At 46.1% G+C, this 16,304-nt stretch overlaps 1 protein-coding gene across 1 annotated transcript in view; it reads left to right on the plus strand.

The window, feature by feature from the left end:
* Positions 1 to 16,304, plus strand: part of TRIO (trio Rho guanine nucleotide exchange factor) — a 335,211-nt gene that overhangs the window by 187,407 nt on the left and 131,500 nt on the right. Inside the window, exons 22-29 of the mRNA XM_007954197.2 lie at positions 5,390 to 5,584; positions 5,684 to 5,799; positions 6,771 to 6,837; positions 7,419 to 7,528; positions 8,369 to 8,438; positions 9,061 to 9,150; positions 13,542 to 13,634; positions 16,049 to 16,160. Of these exons, the coding sequence (XP_007952388.2) occupies positions 5,390 to 5,584; positions 5,684 to 5,799; positions 6,771 to 6,837; positions 7,419 to 7,528; positions 8,369 to 8,438; positions 9,061 to 9,150; positions 13,542 to 13,634; positions 16,049 to 16,160 (853 nt within the window). The remainder of the gene's footprint in view (positions 1 to 5,389; positions 5,585 to 5,683; positions 5,800 to 6,770; positions 6,838 to 7,418; positions 7,529 to 8,368; positions 8,439 to 9,060; positions 9,151 to 13,541; positions 13,635 to 16,048; positions 16,161 to 16,304) is intronic.

The following is a 16,304-nucleotide window of genomic DNA, read 5'->3' on the forward strand; positions in this document are numbered from 1 at the left end:
TAACGCAGCTTATAGACTGAGACAGACTAGGAAGAAGGAAGAGGCCATCCACTTCTCAAAAAATTGGCCAGGGAAAACTTTATGAATAGCAGAGAAACACTGTCTGATACATTACCAGGCAACTTTATGAATAGCTTGAAAACATTGTCTGACACAGTGCAGGAAGACGAGCCCCTTGAGTTGGAAAGCACTCAAAATAGGACTGGGAAAGAAATGCCTTATCAGAGCAGAACCAGCTTTAGTGATATGGATAAAGTAAATCTTTCGGGACCTCTGTGGGCTGACGTGGCACAACTGAAATTTAGGAGAAACAGCTGCAAACATCCATTACTAATCAGAACATGAAATGTACGAAGTATGAATCTAGGAAAACTGGAAGTTGTCAAAATGAAATAGAATGCATAAAGATTGATATCCTAGGCATTAGTGAGTTGAAATGGACTGGTTTTGACCATTTTGAATCAGACAACCATATGATCTACTATGCCAGGAATGACAAATAGAAGAGGAATGGCTTCATCACAAAAGATGTTTCAAGATCTGTCCTGAAGTACAATGATGTCAGTGATAGGATAATATCCATATGCCTACAGGGAAGACCAGTTGATACTACTACTATTCAAATTTACACACCAACCACCAAAGCCAAAGATGAGGACATTGAAGATTTTATCAACTTATGCAGTCTGAAACTGACTGAATATGCAATGAAGATGTGTTGATTATTACTGGTGATTGGAATGCAAAAGTTGGAAACAAAGAGGAATCACCAATAGTTGGAAAATCTGGTCTTGGTGACAGAAATAACGCTGGAGATCATACAGAATTTTGCAAGAACAGTTATTTATTCATTGCAAATACCTTTTTTCAACAATACAAATGTTGGCTATACACATGGACTTTGCCAGATGGAGTACACAGGAATCAGATTGACTACATCTGTAGCAGGAGGTGATGGAAAAGCTCAGTATCTTCAGCCAAAACAAGGCCAGGAGCTGATTGTGAAATAGACCATCAACTGCTCCTATGCAAGTTGAAGTTGAAGACAATTAAAACAAGTCCTCGAGAGCCAAAGTATGACTTGAATGTATCCCTCCTGAATTTAGAGACCATCTAAAGAATAGATTTGTTGCATTGAACACCAGTGAGCGAAAACCAGAAGAACTGTGGGATGACATCAAGAACATCATCCATGAAGAAAGCAAGAGGTCATTAAAAAACAAGAAAGACCAAAAGAGACTCTGAAACTTGCCCTTGAGTGAAGAGTAGCTAAAACAAGTGGAAGGAATGACAAAATGAAAGAGCTGAACAGAAAATTTCAAAGAGCAGCTCGAAAAGACAGAGCCAATTACTATAATGACATGTGCAAAGATCTGGAGTTAGAAAACAAAAAAGGAAGAACATGCTTAGTGTTCTTAAGCTAAAAGAACTGAGGAAAGAATTTAAGCCCCAAGTTGCAATATTGAAAGATTCTGTGAGCAAAATATTGAATGATGCAGAAAGCATCAAAAGAAGATGGAAGGAATACAGAGTCACTGTACCAAAAATAATTGGTCGATGTTCATCCATTTCAGGAGGTGGCATATGATCGAGAACTAATGGTATTGAAAGAAGAAGTCGAAGCTTCACTGAAGGAATTGTTGAAGAATAAGGCTCCAGGGATTGACAGAATACCATTGAGATGTTTCAACAAACGGATGCCCCACTGAAGACACTCACTCGGTTATTTCAAGAAATTTGTAAGACAGCTAGCTGGCCAACTGACTGGAAGACATCCATATTTGTACCCATTCCAAAGAAAGGTGATTTCACAGAATGTGCAAATGATCGAACAGTGTCATTCATATTGAATGCAAGTAAAATTTTACTGAAGATCATTCAAAAACAGTTTCAGCAGTATATTGACAGAGAACTTATAGAAATGCAAGCTGGATTCAGAAGAGGACGTGGAATGAGGGATATCATTGCTGTTGTCGGATGGATCTTGGCTCTAAGCAAAGAATACCAAAAATATGTTTACTTGTGTTTTATTGATTATGCAAAAGCACTTGATTGTGTAGATCATAACAAATTGTGGATACCTTTGAGAATTCAGAACACTTAATTTTATTCATGGGGAACCTGTACACAGATCAGGAGGCTGTCGTTCGAACGGAAAAAGGGAACACTACATGGTTTTGAGTCAAGAAGTGAGTGTGTCGGGATTGTATCCTTTCTCCATACTTATTCGGTCTGTATGCTGAGCACATAATCTGACAAGCTAGACTGTATGAAGAAGAACGTGACATCAGGATTGGAGAAAGAATCATTAACAGCCTCTGATACCCTGAGGACACAACTTTGCTTGCTGAAAGGGAGGATGACTTGAAGCAACTACTGATGAAGATTGAAGGATACAGTCTGCAGTATGGATTACATCTCAGTATAAAGAGAACAAAAATCCTCACAACTGGACCTATAAGCAGCATCACGATAAATGGAGAAAACATTGAAATTGTCAGACTTGACATTGCTTGGTTCTACAATCAAAGCCAATGGAAGCAGCAGTCAGAACATCAGATGACGTATAGCACTGGGCAAATCAGCTGCAAACGACCTCTTTCAGGTGCTGAAGAGCAAAGGTGTCTCCTTCAGGGCTAAGCTGTGCCTGACATAAACTATGGTATTTTCAATTGCCTCATATGCCTGTGAGAGCTGCACGATGAATAAGGAAGATCAAAGAAGAATTGATGCATTTGAGCTGTGGTGTTGGCGAAAAATGCTGAAAGTACTGTGGACTGATTAAAAAAACTAATAGTCTCTGTCCTGGAGGAAGTGCAGCTGGAATGCTTCTTCCGGAGGCGAGAATGGCCAGACTTCGTCTCACATACTTTGGTCATGTTGTCAGAAGGGACCATTCCCTGGAGAAGGATCTCATGCTTGGTAAGGTGGAGTGTTAATGGAAGAGAAGGCCCTCAACGAGATGGATTGGTGCAGTGGCAATGGGCTCAAGTTTAGCAAGGATCTTGGAGCTGGCACAGGATCGGGCGGTATTTCTTTCTGCTGTGCATAGGGTCGCTATGAGTTGGCGACAACTCGACGGCACCTAACAACAACAGAAGTGCCTCAGAAGATGGGCCTGGTAGTCTACTTCTGAAAGATCAGCCGTTGAAAACCCTACGGAGTGCAGTTCTGCTCTGATGCACGTGGGGTTGCTGTGAGTTAGAATTGACTCACCAACAGCGGGTCCTGGTACGATACAGCTTTCCTGTGCTTTTTAGTAGATTAGTGTCTTGGCACATAGCAGTGAAACCTTATCTAGAGACACTAATTTTTTTTTTTTAATTTTTTGTTGTAATTTGGGAGAAAGTTTACAGAGCTAATTCAAATACAGCAGTTCATGCACATTTTGTTTTCATGACATAGACTGCAATCTCCACAGTGTAAAACTCTCTTCCCACTTCCTCTTTGTAGTTAGCTCTTCCCTGGGTCCTTCTTTGCTGCGCATTCCTACCCTCTGAGCTGTTTCCCTGAGCAAATACTGCCTTCCTGGTCTCCCATCATTGGTTGTTCCAAGAAGTTTACCTACTTGGTGTATGTACACCCTATACACCTGTCTCATTTGGCCGGAAACCATGGGAATGAATTCAATTCCAGGCCCAAAGGGTAACTGGGTGCCATAGGCTGAGGTTTTTCATCAGTCCCTATCAGACCAGTGAGACTGGTCTTCTCTGATTTTGTGTTTTGTTCCACATTTTTTCCTGCTCTGTGCAGGTGTGGAGCCTAATTTTTGTAACTCCTGCATTGCTGATATTTTCACTCGAATGTTAAAATTCAGTAATGTTTCTAAGTTAAATCCCTTTGAGAATTTATGGCTTTAAGGCTTAAATTTTGAGTTTTTATTCCTTGCCTTGTAGTTTGTCTTCACATACCCAGATAGGTATCATCATGGCGACAGAACTTTAACGGGCTCTGCTTTAACGGGTCGTTTCCACACGAGACGGAGGCTCTGAAAAGCTTCTGAGCATGTTCAGCTCTGCTGCTTTCCCAGTAAAATGCTTTTCTAGAGCCACAGTGGCGATTCCCCCTCCAGCACCACTGGCACCATGCAGAGGCATTGTATACTTTTCTGAAAAGTATGTATTCGTGCCTGTTAGGACTACCTGCCTCACCCATTAACTTCACACACCTTGTGCACACTTGGATAAAGAACCTAGAGTTAGTTTGTTCTTCAGTATGTATAGACTGAACGTCCAGGCACATGGATGTTGTTTGAGAGAGCAGTAAGCAAAAAACAAGCAGACACACACAAATAGCTCCCCCTGGCCCTTTGGACTGATCATAACAAGTTAATAAGGTCTCTCGTCTGGTAGACGGCAGTAGGAACTGCCGGAAGGGGTAGAGCGTGACCAAGGTTAGTGTATTTGGGGTCAGAGAGGCAAGCTGCCATTTGAAATAAGGTGCTCAAGGAGCTCGGTTGTGCATAGACGGGAAGGGGCTGTGGAGATGTCTAGGTATGGAGGTTCCCAGGTGGTGGGGGCACCCGTGCCAGGCCCAAACACAGGAGCTGGAGGACAAAAGCCGGGGTGCATGGAGACTTGGGACCGTCCGCCAGGTGGGTGACTGAGAAGATTTGTTTAGAGTCTAAGGTATTTTTTAAAGGGGACTTTACAGATTATCTTTGGCTTAGCAGCCGAATGCTTTAAGCACAGAGCCAGCAGAGCTGTAGGAACATGGGCAAGTACAGTGGAAGCTGCCCTACAGGTGCTTTTGGTCTAACTGGGCACATGGGATAGATGTCAGAAAGCCAGGACATGTCTGTTTCATAACAGATACTTACTGGATTCACCCAAAAGCTCAAAACCAAGCCCACTGCCATCACGTTGTTTCCAACTCATAGCTACCCTTTCGGGCAGAGTAAGACTGCTCCGTAGGGTTTCCAAGGCTATAAATCTTTTCAGAAACAGACTACCACATCTTTCTCCCAAAGACAGGCTAGTGGGATTGAACTACTAATCTTCTGCTTAGCAGCTGAGTGCTTTACCACTGCACCACCAGGGCTTCTCCCTGTTCACAGCAGGAGAGAAGTCGACTCATACAGACACAGTGCTGCATGAGCATTCATTCATTCCACACAGTTTCACTGAGAACCTAGCAAATGGAGATCCTGTTGAAGGAAAGTCTAGTTTCTTTGGGGTCATAAAAGCAGCTTATCTCAGAGGAGCTGAGGAAAGATGGTTTGGAATCAGGGGGATGCATTGAATGGGCTTGGATTTTAGTCGAAATTCCTACTACCCACAGCTGTTTTTCCTGTTCAGAACTCGGAGCTGTCGGCAAGTGGCCACTGTGTTTGGCGTTTCTGGCAGTTGATTCCATCTGCTTCACAACACTTTGCTGTTGTTTTTTGCAGCAAACCAAAGAGCGAGTGAAGCTCCTGATCCAGCTGGCTGACGGCTTTTGTGAAAAGGGCCATGCCCACGCGGCAGAGATAAAAAAATGTGTCACCGCCGTGGATAAGAGGTACAGAGACTTCTCTCTGCGGATGGAGAAGTACAGGACCTCTTTGGAGAAAGCCCTGGGGATTTCTTCGGATTCCAACAAATCGGTAAATGGCCACGTACAGAAGGAGTAAATCCTGGCGTGTTGGTTAACGTCCTGGGTGTTGGGTCAATTGTCTGAGTTCCTTGTCGCTTTCCTTCCACAGAGTAAAAGTCTTCAGCTGGATATCATCCCAGCCAGCACCCCTGGGTCAGAGGTGAAGCTCCGGGATGCGGCTCATGAGCTTAATGAGGAGAAGCGGAAGTCAGCACGCAGGAAAGAGTAAGCCGGGCTTGAAAACAACCAGTGTTCGTTAGAGTGAAGATAATGTTGTCATTTGGGGATCGTGTGCTTTGGAGTCAAACGGCGTTACTATTGTAGTTATTTCGAATACACTTAATTTTTGTATCATGGAAGTCACTCTTCACTGTCCCCTTGTCACCTGGTCCAGAAACAGTGCCTTGTGTTATCCCATGCCCCCACTTCCTGTGGGGTTGAAAAACTGCTTTGATGCCATTTGTCATTAATAGGGCATGAGCAGTGACACTAAGGAGCAGACATTAAGGATGCACACGTAGGTATTTTAGAGAGGCCAGTTATTAAGCTCTGTTAGCTTTCAGTAAAGGCAACAGGTGGTTTAAAGCAGCAGTTCTCAACTGGGGCTGATTTTGGCCCTCAGAGGATCTTTGACAGTGTGTGGAGGCATTTAATTGTCACGATTGGGAGTGCTTCGGACTCCAAGTGGGTGGAGACCGAGGATGCTGGTAAATGCCCTGCGATGCGCAGGACAGACCTCCGCCCCCGACAGGAAGCTCGACGGCCCGGAGCATTGGTGGTGCTGAGGTTGCGACACCACAGATGCCTTAGTGAGATTTTATCCAAAATCATTTTGATTCCCTTCAACTGGTAACTGGCACCATTGTTGTTCTGTTGAGTCTTGTGTTGGTTCTCTAACACCCACTGCTATTGCTTTGATTATTTCAAGGGAGCTCTGGTGGCGTAGTGCCTAAGGCATTTGACTGCTAACCAGAAGGCTGGCAGTTCAAACTCACCAGTGACTCCTCAAAAGGAAGATTGGGCAATCTATTTCCATAGGAATACCTACCTCAGAAACCCAAGGAGGGGTTGCTATGAGTTTGTGGTTTATTGTTTCTTTTTTTTTTTTTTTGGTTTTATTGTTTCATAAAGTAAATGTTAAAATAAGCATGGACCCTGGCTGCTGACTAAGTCCCTCACTGTCTTTCCTGTTTCAGGTTCATTATGGCTGAGCTAATTCAGACTGAAAAGGCTTACGTACGAGATCTTCGGGAGTGTATGGATGTAAGTAAGTTGTTTTGTTTGTTTTCGTTTCTGGCCGGTTTGTATAGATGAAGTATAATCTTGTGAATTTCATGTTTCCCTGCTGGTCACTCCTGGTGTTCACATTTTGTGGCTTTTCTGTTGGGATTGGAAGCCCACCTTGGCCGGCTCATCCCCCTGCATTTCTGTGAAGTTCTCGGCTGCAGAGATGATGCAGCACGAACCCCCTCGTCCCGTTGATCCCGTGACGACCAAGCTGACATGCTTTGTGTGTGGAATTTTATAGTCGCTTCAGAGAAATGTGCTGACCTGTGATGATTGCAAATAATACCCAGCAGCTTAATGCACACTGGGACCTCGGGAGATGTTAGCCCCCAAGTTTGAAGCTGTGGCTAAGTTACAAAGTATACCCACAAACAAAAGTACAGCCACTTTCCTCAAGTAGCAATAACAACGGGGGCACTTTAGAAAAGTCCTTCAGGTTGTGTTGTAGAAGGCGCCCTCCTGGGTGTGTTTTCATGTGTGTGTGAACCCCGAGTGTGGATGTCCAGATGGGAGCCTTCGGGGCCGACTTCCGTCTGATGCCTGTGTTCCCCCCGCAGACCTACCTGTGGGAGATGACGAGCGGCGTGGAGGAGATCCCACCCGGCATCGTCAACAAGGAGCTCATCATCTTTGGCAACATGCAGGAGATCTACGAGTTCCATAACAAGTCAGTGGCCTTACCTGGAGTCTGAGGCTGTGTGCATTTCACAGCAGCAAGTGCAAGTTGAAATTTGAGTCATTACTGATTTCACGGGTTTCCTAGAATTAGTTAAGTGAAGCTTATCAGTCTTCCTCCCAGAAGACTTTGGCAATTAGAAACAGTTTGAATACACACTCATTTTCCACTTGTACTTCTTCTTTACAGAGAAATAAGCTTAGGGAAACTGGGGAAGGTTTCTGTAGGAATCGTAGCTTTTCTCCCACTGAGTCGTCAGCTGTGTCCTCAGGGAGTTCTCGGGGTTCACGGCCCATGGTCTGAGCACAATGCTGGCCACTGGCCACAGGAGGCACATGGTTTTATTTTTAAGATTTAAAGAGAAGCAGCAGAAATACCTTTAGCCAGAGTCCCTGCAGCCTGTGGCTAGTGGTGAGAAGATGTCAGGGCCCAGAGCTGGACCCTTCTCTTCAAAGTTACCACCATGTTGCCAACATGCTGAAGAGCTTCTTCTGATTGAACACTTAGAGCCGTGGCAATGAAACGTCAGTCCTTTCTCAGACGTAATCCTCTCAGTCAGAATTTGTGTCAGGAAATGTTTGAAGTAGAGCTAGTGAGCTGTTTGAAAGTCAAATAACTTACCTGAGTTAAAAGCTACACATTTTGTTCAAGCTTAAACTCTAGAATGTATGGATTTTTCATTTCATTTGATTAGGATGGTCCCATTCAAGTGGCCCCTGAATTTATGGTGTATGAGGTCTAGTATCTGGTGTATCCTCTCGCCAGTGTAATGCTTCATACACTGTACTAATGCTCTTCTCTTTGATGATAAAGCACCGTTGTTCTCTGCAGCATTTTCCTGAAGGAGCTGGAAAAATACGAGCAGTTGCCAGAGGACGTCGGCCATTGCTTTGTTACTTGGGTAATGCAACCTCAGCTCCCTGTTCTGTTGTGATTACCTAGTGACATTGAAGGACGTTAGACAGAGTAGTGTCCAGTTCCGTGAAGTCACCATACTCTGCTGGGTTCTTTTCACTGCATGTACAGAGAAGCCCACTGGGCCTCAAAGACTGCCATTCTGTGATTAGGTGATTGTGCAATGGGGCTGTTATTGGCAGCAGTGATGGTTTGAAATGGAACATCCGGTGTGTCAGGCCTAGCCACGACCCTGCTTCCTTAGCGGGTGAGAGGCTAGCCCCAGCGGATGCACTCCCAGTCTGTAGGGGCAGACGCTGCAGCCTGGGCCGTGCCACTGGAAGCATTTGGCCGAGGGGCACACACAACACTGTGGGAAGAGAGAACAGGTGCCCAGCCAGACTTGCCAGGTCAGGGGAACCTCTGGAGGTGTGGGGCCTGTGGGGGCTCTGAGTCTACACGAATGTGTGGTCTCAGCAGGTGGCTTAAAATAAGTCTTTTCAAAAGAGTGTCTTTGATTTGGCACTTAAATTTCCTTTATCCACGCAACTTCTTTCTGATAGCGTAATTTACTGTACTTGGACTTGTTGGGGTTTGAGTAAGATAATCAACTTTCTTGTTGTCTGTAGGCAGACAAGTTTCAGATGTATGTCACTTACTGCAAAAATAAGCCCGACTCCACGCAGCTGATACTGGAGCACGCAGGCTCCTACTTTGATGTGAGTATAGAAGCCAGAGAGTGTTGGCGTCGTCCATGTTGTATTTTGTAGCTATGTGAGGTGGTGTTGCTCATCACTCTCACCTGATTGACAGCACAATGTTGTAGTTTCATTTCCATCTGTTACGTTTCCACTGGGCTGCTCTCCTGTTCTGTTCTAGAAGTGATTTTTGAAAGACCCTCTCCAGTCCTAGAAGCTGGCTGTCACTGAGGAACTGAGACTTCAGCATGTTTGTGTGTATCTGTGTATGTCATTAATTACTGCTCATGTGCAGGCAGTGATTTTTATCTGTGAGATTGTATGTGCCCAGAAACCTACTGCAATCGAGTCGATTCCAAATCATAGTGACCCCCAGTGGGTTTCCAAGGCACTCTTTATGGAAGTAGACTGCCTCATCTTCCTCCTGTGGAGCAGCTGATGGATTTGAACCACCCACCTTTTGGTTAGCAGCCTAGTGCATTAATCACAGCGCCACCAGAGCTCCTTAATATTGTACAAAGAAACTCACTGCTGTGGAGCCGTACCCAACTCATTAGTGACCCCTCCTTGCGTTTCCAGGGCGAGGTCACTGCGGAAATAGATTACCCAACCTTCCTTCTGAGCAGTGGCTGGTGGGTGTGAACTGTCAGCCTTCTGGTTAGCAGTCAGATGCCTTAGGCACTACTCTACCAGAGTTCCTAATATTGTACGTGTTGTTGTTATGTGCCGTCGAGTCGGACCCGACTTACAGTGACCCCTCCTTGGGTTTCCGAGGCAACATCACTACGGAAGTAGATTGCCCAACCTTCCTTCCAAGGATTGGCTGGTGGGTTTGAACTACCAGCCTTCTGGTTAACAGTCAAGTGCCTTAAGCACTATGCTACCAGAGCTCCCAATATTGTACATAGAAGGTAAAAACTATTGAACTAAGCTTTTCCTCTCTAAAACACAATTAATTTTGATTTGTACAGTCATTTGTTTCTCTTGCTTTAGTCTTATGCTGTTATTGATTGCCTGAAGTGGCCTAACATGAAAGGTCTACCAGCGGTACCATACCCATGAGTACCAGCTGAAAGTTCAAGGCCAGTCCACCTGCAGTGAAGGGGCTGTAGTGCATGTGTGCTCTGAAAGTTGTCACAGGGGGAGCTTATTGTACAAAATGGGGTGCAGCCTTACAACGTCATCTCTAGAATGCCTTTCGGGTTTCTGGAACTTGATCAGATACGTTCCATGCACAAAACACAAGGTCCTTTGAAGGCTTGTTGAGTGTGGTGCAGGAGGCAGTGGGACCGTCGGCGGTGTTCTGTTGCTTGTGGGCAGGTGTGGCGTCTGCTCTCCTCTGATGGTCTGATAAACTGGAGTAGATTCCCGTTGTTCTCTCGGAGGGAAGTGCTACCTGCAGCTGCCGTTCCAGTCTCTCCTTCACACCGTTTGAGTTGACGTTCTTGGATTTCCATGTCACTGCCTTTGTCAGCGCAGTCTGCCCGCATCCCAGCACGGCTTCTCCCCTCCACAGTTTAAGCAGCTAGGTCTTTGACGTCTGAGGAACAGAGCTGTGGCAGCACGTGGAGTTAGACTCATTTGAGACCAAAGCAGCAACAGCCTGTAGCACAGTGAATGCTTGGAATTGGTGCCATTTAAAAATCCTTGGGCCCTAAGGTGGAGCTTTAAGCACATTTGCCTGACTTCAAGATTTCACCAATCTATACCTTTAGTGACATGCAGAGACTCCTGGGAAGAAAGGCCTGGCAACCTATCTTAGAGAAATCAGCCATTGAAAACCTCAGTTCTGCTCTGACACATGGAGTTGCCATGAGTCGGGCTGGGTCAGCAACTGGTGTGTACTGTGCAGTGTTTTGTGTTTCTCAGGAGGCTTTCTCTTCTAACGGCCTCCCTTCCCTGAACGTCTGTGCACCTTCAGTTATACTTTCAGGCAGCATGCTTTCCTGAACATCTGCCTGGTGCTGATATAACTCACTGAGCCCTTCAGGAATGCTTAGCGTACCAAAAACCAAAGCCAACCCACTGCCGTGGAGTCATTTCCAGTTGTGAGTGACACTATAGCACAGAGGAGAACTGCCCCATGGAGTTTCCAAGGCTTTAAATCTTTATGGAAATAGGCTGCATCATCTGTCTCCTGCAGAGTGGCTGGTGGTTTCGAATCACTGACCTTTTTGCTTAGCAGACCGATGCCTTAACCGCTATGCCATCAGAGTTCCTTGCTTTGCTTGCAATGGTGAGTAAAACAGACAAGAACCTGCCTTTACTGTGAGGAATACAAACATGAGGTACACCTACCCACTGCCATCCAGTTGAGTCCGACTCCTAGGGACCCTACAAGACAGAGTAGAACTGCCCCATATGATTTCTAAGGCTATAAATCTTTACAGAAGCACAGTGCATCATCTTTCTCCCATGGAGCAGCTGATGGGTTCAAACCACCAACCTTTCAGCAGCTGAGAATTTTATCCACTGTACCACTAGGCCTCCTTTCAAGTACAACAAACCAAAAAAGCAAACCCATTGCCGTCGTTAATTATGACTCATAACAACCCTATTGAACAGGCCTCATAGGGTTTTCAAGGCTGTAAGTCTTTACGGAAGCAGATTGCCTTGTCTTTCTCCCGCAGAGTGGCTGGTAGGTTCAAACCACTGACCTGTTGGTTAGTACCCTAACACTTCAACCGCAGCACCACCAGAGCTCCACTGTCAAGTACACGGGGCAAATAAATTAAATATTGACAAAAGTGCAAGATAGAAAGCCCCAACCAAGGAGGTTTATTTACCCCGCACTTTTCTGCTCCTCCCACTTAAAGTAAAAATTTAGAAGCAGAAGAGTTTTCTTCAAACAGCCTTCTAGAAAAAGGAAAGGTTATTATTTCAGCAGGACCAAACACTTGTCAGGTATTAGGAAAAAACTGTGATCTTGTAGCCATGTTTGAATAGTATAAGCCAATAATAAGGTTTACGTCAACAGAAATACTGAGACTGGACTTCGGAAATCTCAGAGGTGTGCTTCTGAAAAGGTTGTTAGAAGGACTTGGGTGGCATCAGAGTGTCTTCTGCAGGTGTTGTGGTATCTCCTGTATTCATGCAGCACAGAACTTCTCAGCTCAGCAATAAAAACCCTTAACATAGATGCTTAAGGCACTTGACTGCTAACCAGAAGGCAGGCGGTTCAAACCCACCAGCCACTCCTCGGAAGGAAGGTTGGGCAATCCTACTTCCGTAGTGATACTGCCTCGGAAACCCAAGGAGGGGTCGCTATGAGTCGGGGCCGACTCGATGGCAAACAACAACAACAACAACAACATAGATGGGCCTGCAGACACTGATGAGTGAAGGAAACTAGGAGAATTCCTTTTATATGGCATTCTGGAATATACAGAACTAATGCATGATGATAGGAATCAGAGCAGGGGTTGCCTCTTAGTGAGGGTGGGGCAGTGGGGAGATTGATTGGGAAGGGACATGAGGACTCCGAGTGATGTTGGAAATGCCCTGTGTTTTGGATTGGGGGTCTGTTACAAGTATGTCACCAGCCGTCAGAAACATCTATGAGGTATGATTCTCAATAGGCATATGTCTATCATAGTCATTAACTCACATATCTCACATTTTTAGATAATTATATCTTGATAAGAAACTTTCAGCTGTGCTTACGATTTCAGAAGCTAGAGGAAGAATGGGGGGTCCCCTGGTTGCTCCCTCAGCTGACCTCCTTGAGGGCTCACAGATGCGACCTGGGGGTCTGCTTCTCACAGAGGCCTCAGTGACAGACTCAGAATGCAGAGATATGAGGGGTTGAAAATCCAGTTGGTAATCAGAGTATCAGTGGCTAATCTTGATTTCTTTCCAGCTTTTGTGGAAAAGCAAACACAAACAGGTTAGTGTGAAAACAACAGGCTGGTGGAGAGAGAAAAATGAGACAGCATAGAGGGGCGTTCGTGGATCAGGCATGAATCAGTCAGCGAGGAAGGAGGAAGGCCTGTGTTGGGAAGAGGTGGTGCTGGAAGGGATATTGATATGTGGGATGGGCTGTAGTTAGGGTGCTGACAGGGTAGAAGCTTGTGTAGTGTGCAGAGGAGAGTGTGTGGTTATCTGCTGCTGGGCATGCTGGCCTTGGCCTGTGGCGGCAGCTATCAGGAGGTTGTTGGCCTTGTCTCATCAAGTTAAAACCCATAATGCCAGGTCAGTGCTGCTGTCTTGGGTGTTCAGAGTGACAGAGGGTCTGAGTTTTTCATTTTTATTTTGCTGTTGAGTGTATTAAAAGAATTAATGGTGCTTTCCACTTTATGTTCCCAAGAAAAAATTAAGATATGTCCATTTATCTAAGGGGTAATAAAATGTAAATTTTTAATTTGCACTAACCAACCACCCAGTGATGTTGAAAATCTACGTATTTAATCCAGGAGATACAGCAGCGGCACGGATTGGCCAATTCCATCTCTTCCTATCTTATCAAACCAGTTCAGCGAATTACAAAGTACCAGCTCCTTTTAAAAGTAAGTATGAGGTATCTGGGATGTGGTGTACTGAATTGAGTGTTACTTTGTTCACATTCTCCTGTCTCTGTATATTATCTTGCATTTTCTAAATACCCACCCACTGCCATTGAGCCTATTCCAGCTCATAGTAACCCTCTAGGACAGAGTAGAACTGCCCTGTAGGGTTCCAAGGCAGTCAGTGTTTATGGAAGCAGACTGCCTCATCTTTCTTCTCTGAAGTAGCTGGTAAGTTTGAACCACCAACCTTGTGGTTAGCAGCCAAAGGCCTTAACCACAGTGCCACTGGAGAGTCCTATTTTTGAAGTAACACCCAGCACATTACTCTTGGTCTTTTACCCACTGCCATGCATTGCTTGACTGGTCTCATTGCAGCAGTGCAGTAAGAGGTTCTTCCCTGACTGTGTCCCTGCCATAGTGACTGACCCGTGTCCCTAACACAAATGAGGAGTGAATGAGGAAGCATGAGCTCTAGGTAGCGTAGTACCACCAGTTCCCAGTAAGGCCGCCAACTCTGGGCCAGCCCCTGTGCAGTAGACTGCACACGTGACCCTCACAACAGTGCTGGTCTGCATATGTGGAAACTGGCCATCACTGGGCACTGCCTGTTACCCTTGTGTGGATTTGAACCCAGGTCTGGCTGCTGCCTGGATTTCCCACTGAGGCCACAGAGGCGCTCCAGCAGCTTCTCACGTGTTGCTCCCAGTCATGTGTTGTACATGTCGTCATGCAAACCACAAGCATCTAATGAAAGCTGACTTTACTTTTCCTCAGTTATGAATGATTTTACTTCAAATCAAACTCGTGAAGAGCATACAGTGGCTCTTGACAGTGAACTGGAGAACTCGGAACGTGTGCCAGTAGCCATCGCAGAGCTCAGCCGATGTCATCAGCACACAGTTCTCTTGACGGCAGAAGTCATTTACAAGTTTTGTCGGGAAGTGTTCTCTGCAGAGTGTCCTTGGCTGGTGAGGGTGATTAGCACTGGCATGCCGAGAGCCTCCTTTCATTCCAGGGACAGTACTGTGTGCCTCCTACAAGGTCCCAGTGCGGTCCTGGCCACTGCAGCAGGCGTGCAGTTGAGTTTTTCTAGATGTCTGAGGAATACAGAAGATGGGGTTGTGAATGCCTGAGACCTTCCTGTGCTTTCTTGTTATTCAGAGAAATCTAGAAAGAGAGGCGGCGCCCCTCCTCTGTGCAGGTGCTGCTGGCCTGGGCCGTTAGTGCTGGGGAAGTGCCCCTGCATTGCTGGACCAAAATCCCACAGTGACTTCGTGGCCATCATTGCAGAAACGGCTACAAACAGGAACTCAAAGGTCAAGGGGCTAATTTTTACATATTCAGATTTCCCCTGTCCAGATAGCAGTATTTTGTTTTTAACATGTGGTTTTCTGCTAAGGATCCCCCGTCTCTATTAAACCGGTGCCCTAGTTTGTAAACCTCCTTTATTCCAGCCCCGGGTTCTCCAGGAGAACAGTAAAAAGCTACTGTACGTTCCCCAACAAGGAGGCATTTCTGCCAGAGAATTTCATGTCAGTTAGTGGTGCGTTTTCAGAGTCCTTCTGGCCACACTGCCCAGAACATAATACATCAGTGTCATCTGCTTAGGAGCAGAACTGCTCTCAGGTGATTGAGTTGCTCCAAATTGCCTGGTGTGGAGCTGGTGTCCTGCTGTCTCTGAACAGTAGACGCAAAATAAGCTGTTGTTACCATCAGTAGCTGATGTGGTCCGGAGCCTTCTGGTAGGAGTAGACCGTGGAGATCCCACAATGGAGACTGGCTGTGCCTGCTGCCACCCTTCACACAGTAAAGGCCGTCCTCTGAGGGGGCCTGAGGTGCAGCGACACACTCGCATCTTCCCGGTCGGCAGAGCCTTTCTTTGCATCCTGGGCATGGCGAGCGTGCCTCCGACCGTGGGTGCTCCTGCAGCGTCACTGTGTGGTGGTTTCAGATTAGCTGGGGCATTGAGTTAATGGCACCGAAGAGTTGCAGATCCCACTGTGACCCCGTGGTAAGCACAGCAGTGCTGCTTTGAGTCTGGCACGGCCTTCGGATAAAAGCAGTAGCATAACTACTCCAGGGTAGTTACTCCAAGCAACTACCTTGAAGTAGTTATGCTCCAAGGTACTAATTAAATATTTCTGGTAGTTAACATGCATACGAATTTTATCTGAAAATGTGACTGTGCCTGGCCTACTCTGGTGTGAAGAAGTATCCTGACTTCAGCAGGACAAATGTGTCCATCCACCGAGAAAAGAAGCAGTGATGGGTTTTCCTGAGAACACACACCCAGTTGACCGCAGTCTGTGTTACCGTGAAAGCCCTGGGCTTTCAGACGCTCCTTCGTTTCTGCAGAGCTCTGATCAGCAGAGTTTGCTGGGCCTTTGGCTAGTTCTGGGTGTTGGTCTCCACAGGAGCTGCTCACCTGCTGTGAAGAAGGGAAAGGGGAGATCAAAGACGGCCTCGAGGTGATGCTCAGTGTGCCAAAGCGAGCCAACGACGCCATGCACCTCAGCATGCTGGAGGGTAAGTGGCCTTCCACGGCCCGCGCACACATGCTGTGTGACTTTGCCTGCGCTGTCTGTACATGCACTTCCTGCACCCTGGAGGGTAAGTGGCCTTCCGCGGCCCATGCGCACATGCTGTGTGACTTTGCCCACGCTGTCTGTA

Source organism: Orycteropus afer, unplaced genomic scaffold, assembly GCF_000298275.1.
Source record: "Orycteropus afer afer isolate SDZICR_OR568_19922 unplaced genomic scaffold, OryAfe1.0 scaffold00442, whole genome shotgun sequence".
Taxonomy (NCBI): domain Eukaryota; kingdom Metazoa; phylum Chordata; class Mammalia; order Tubulidentata; family Orycteropodidae; genus Orycteropus; species Orycteropus afer.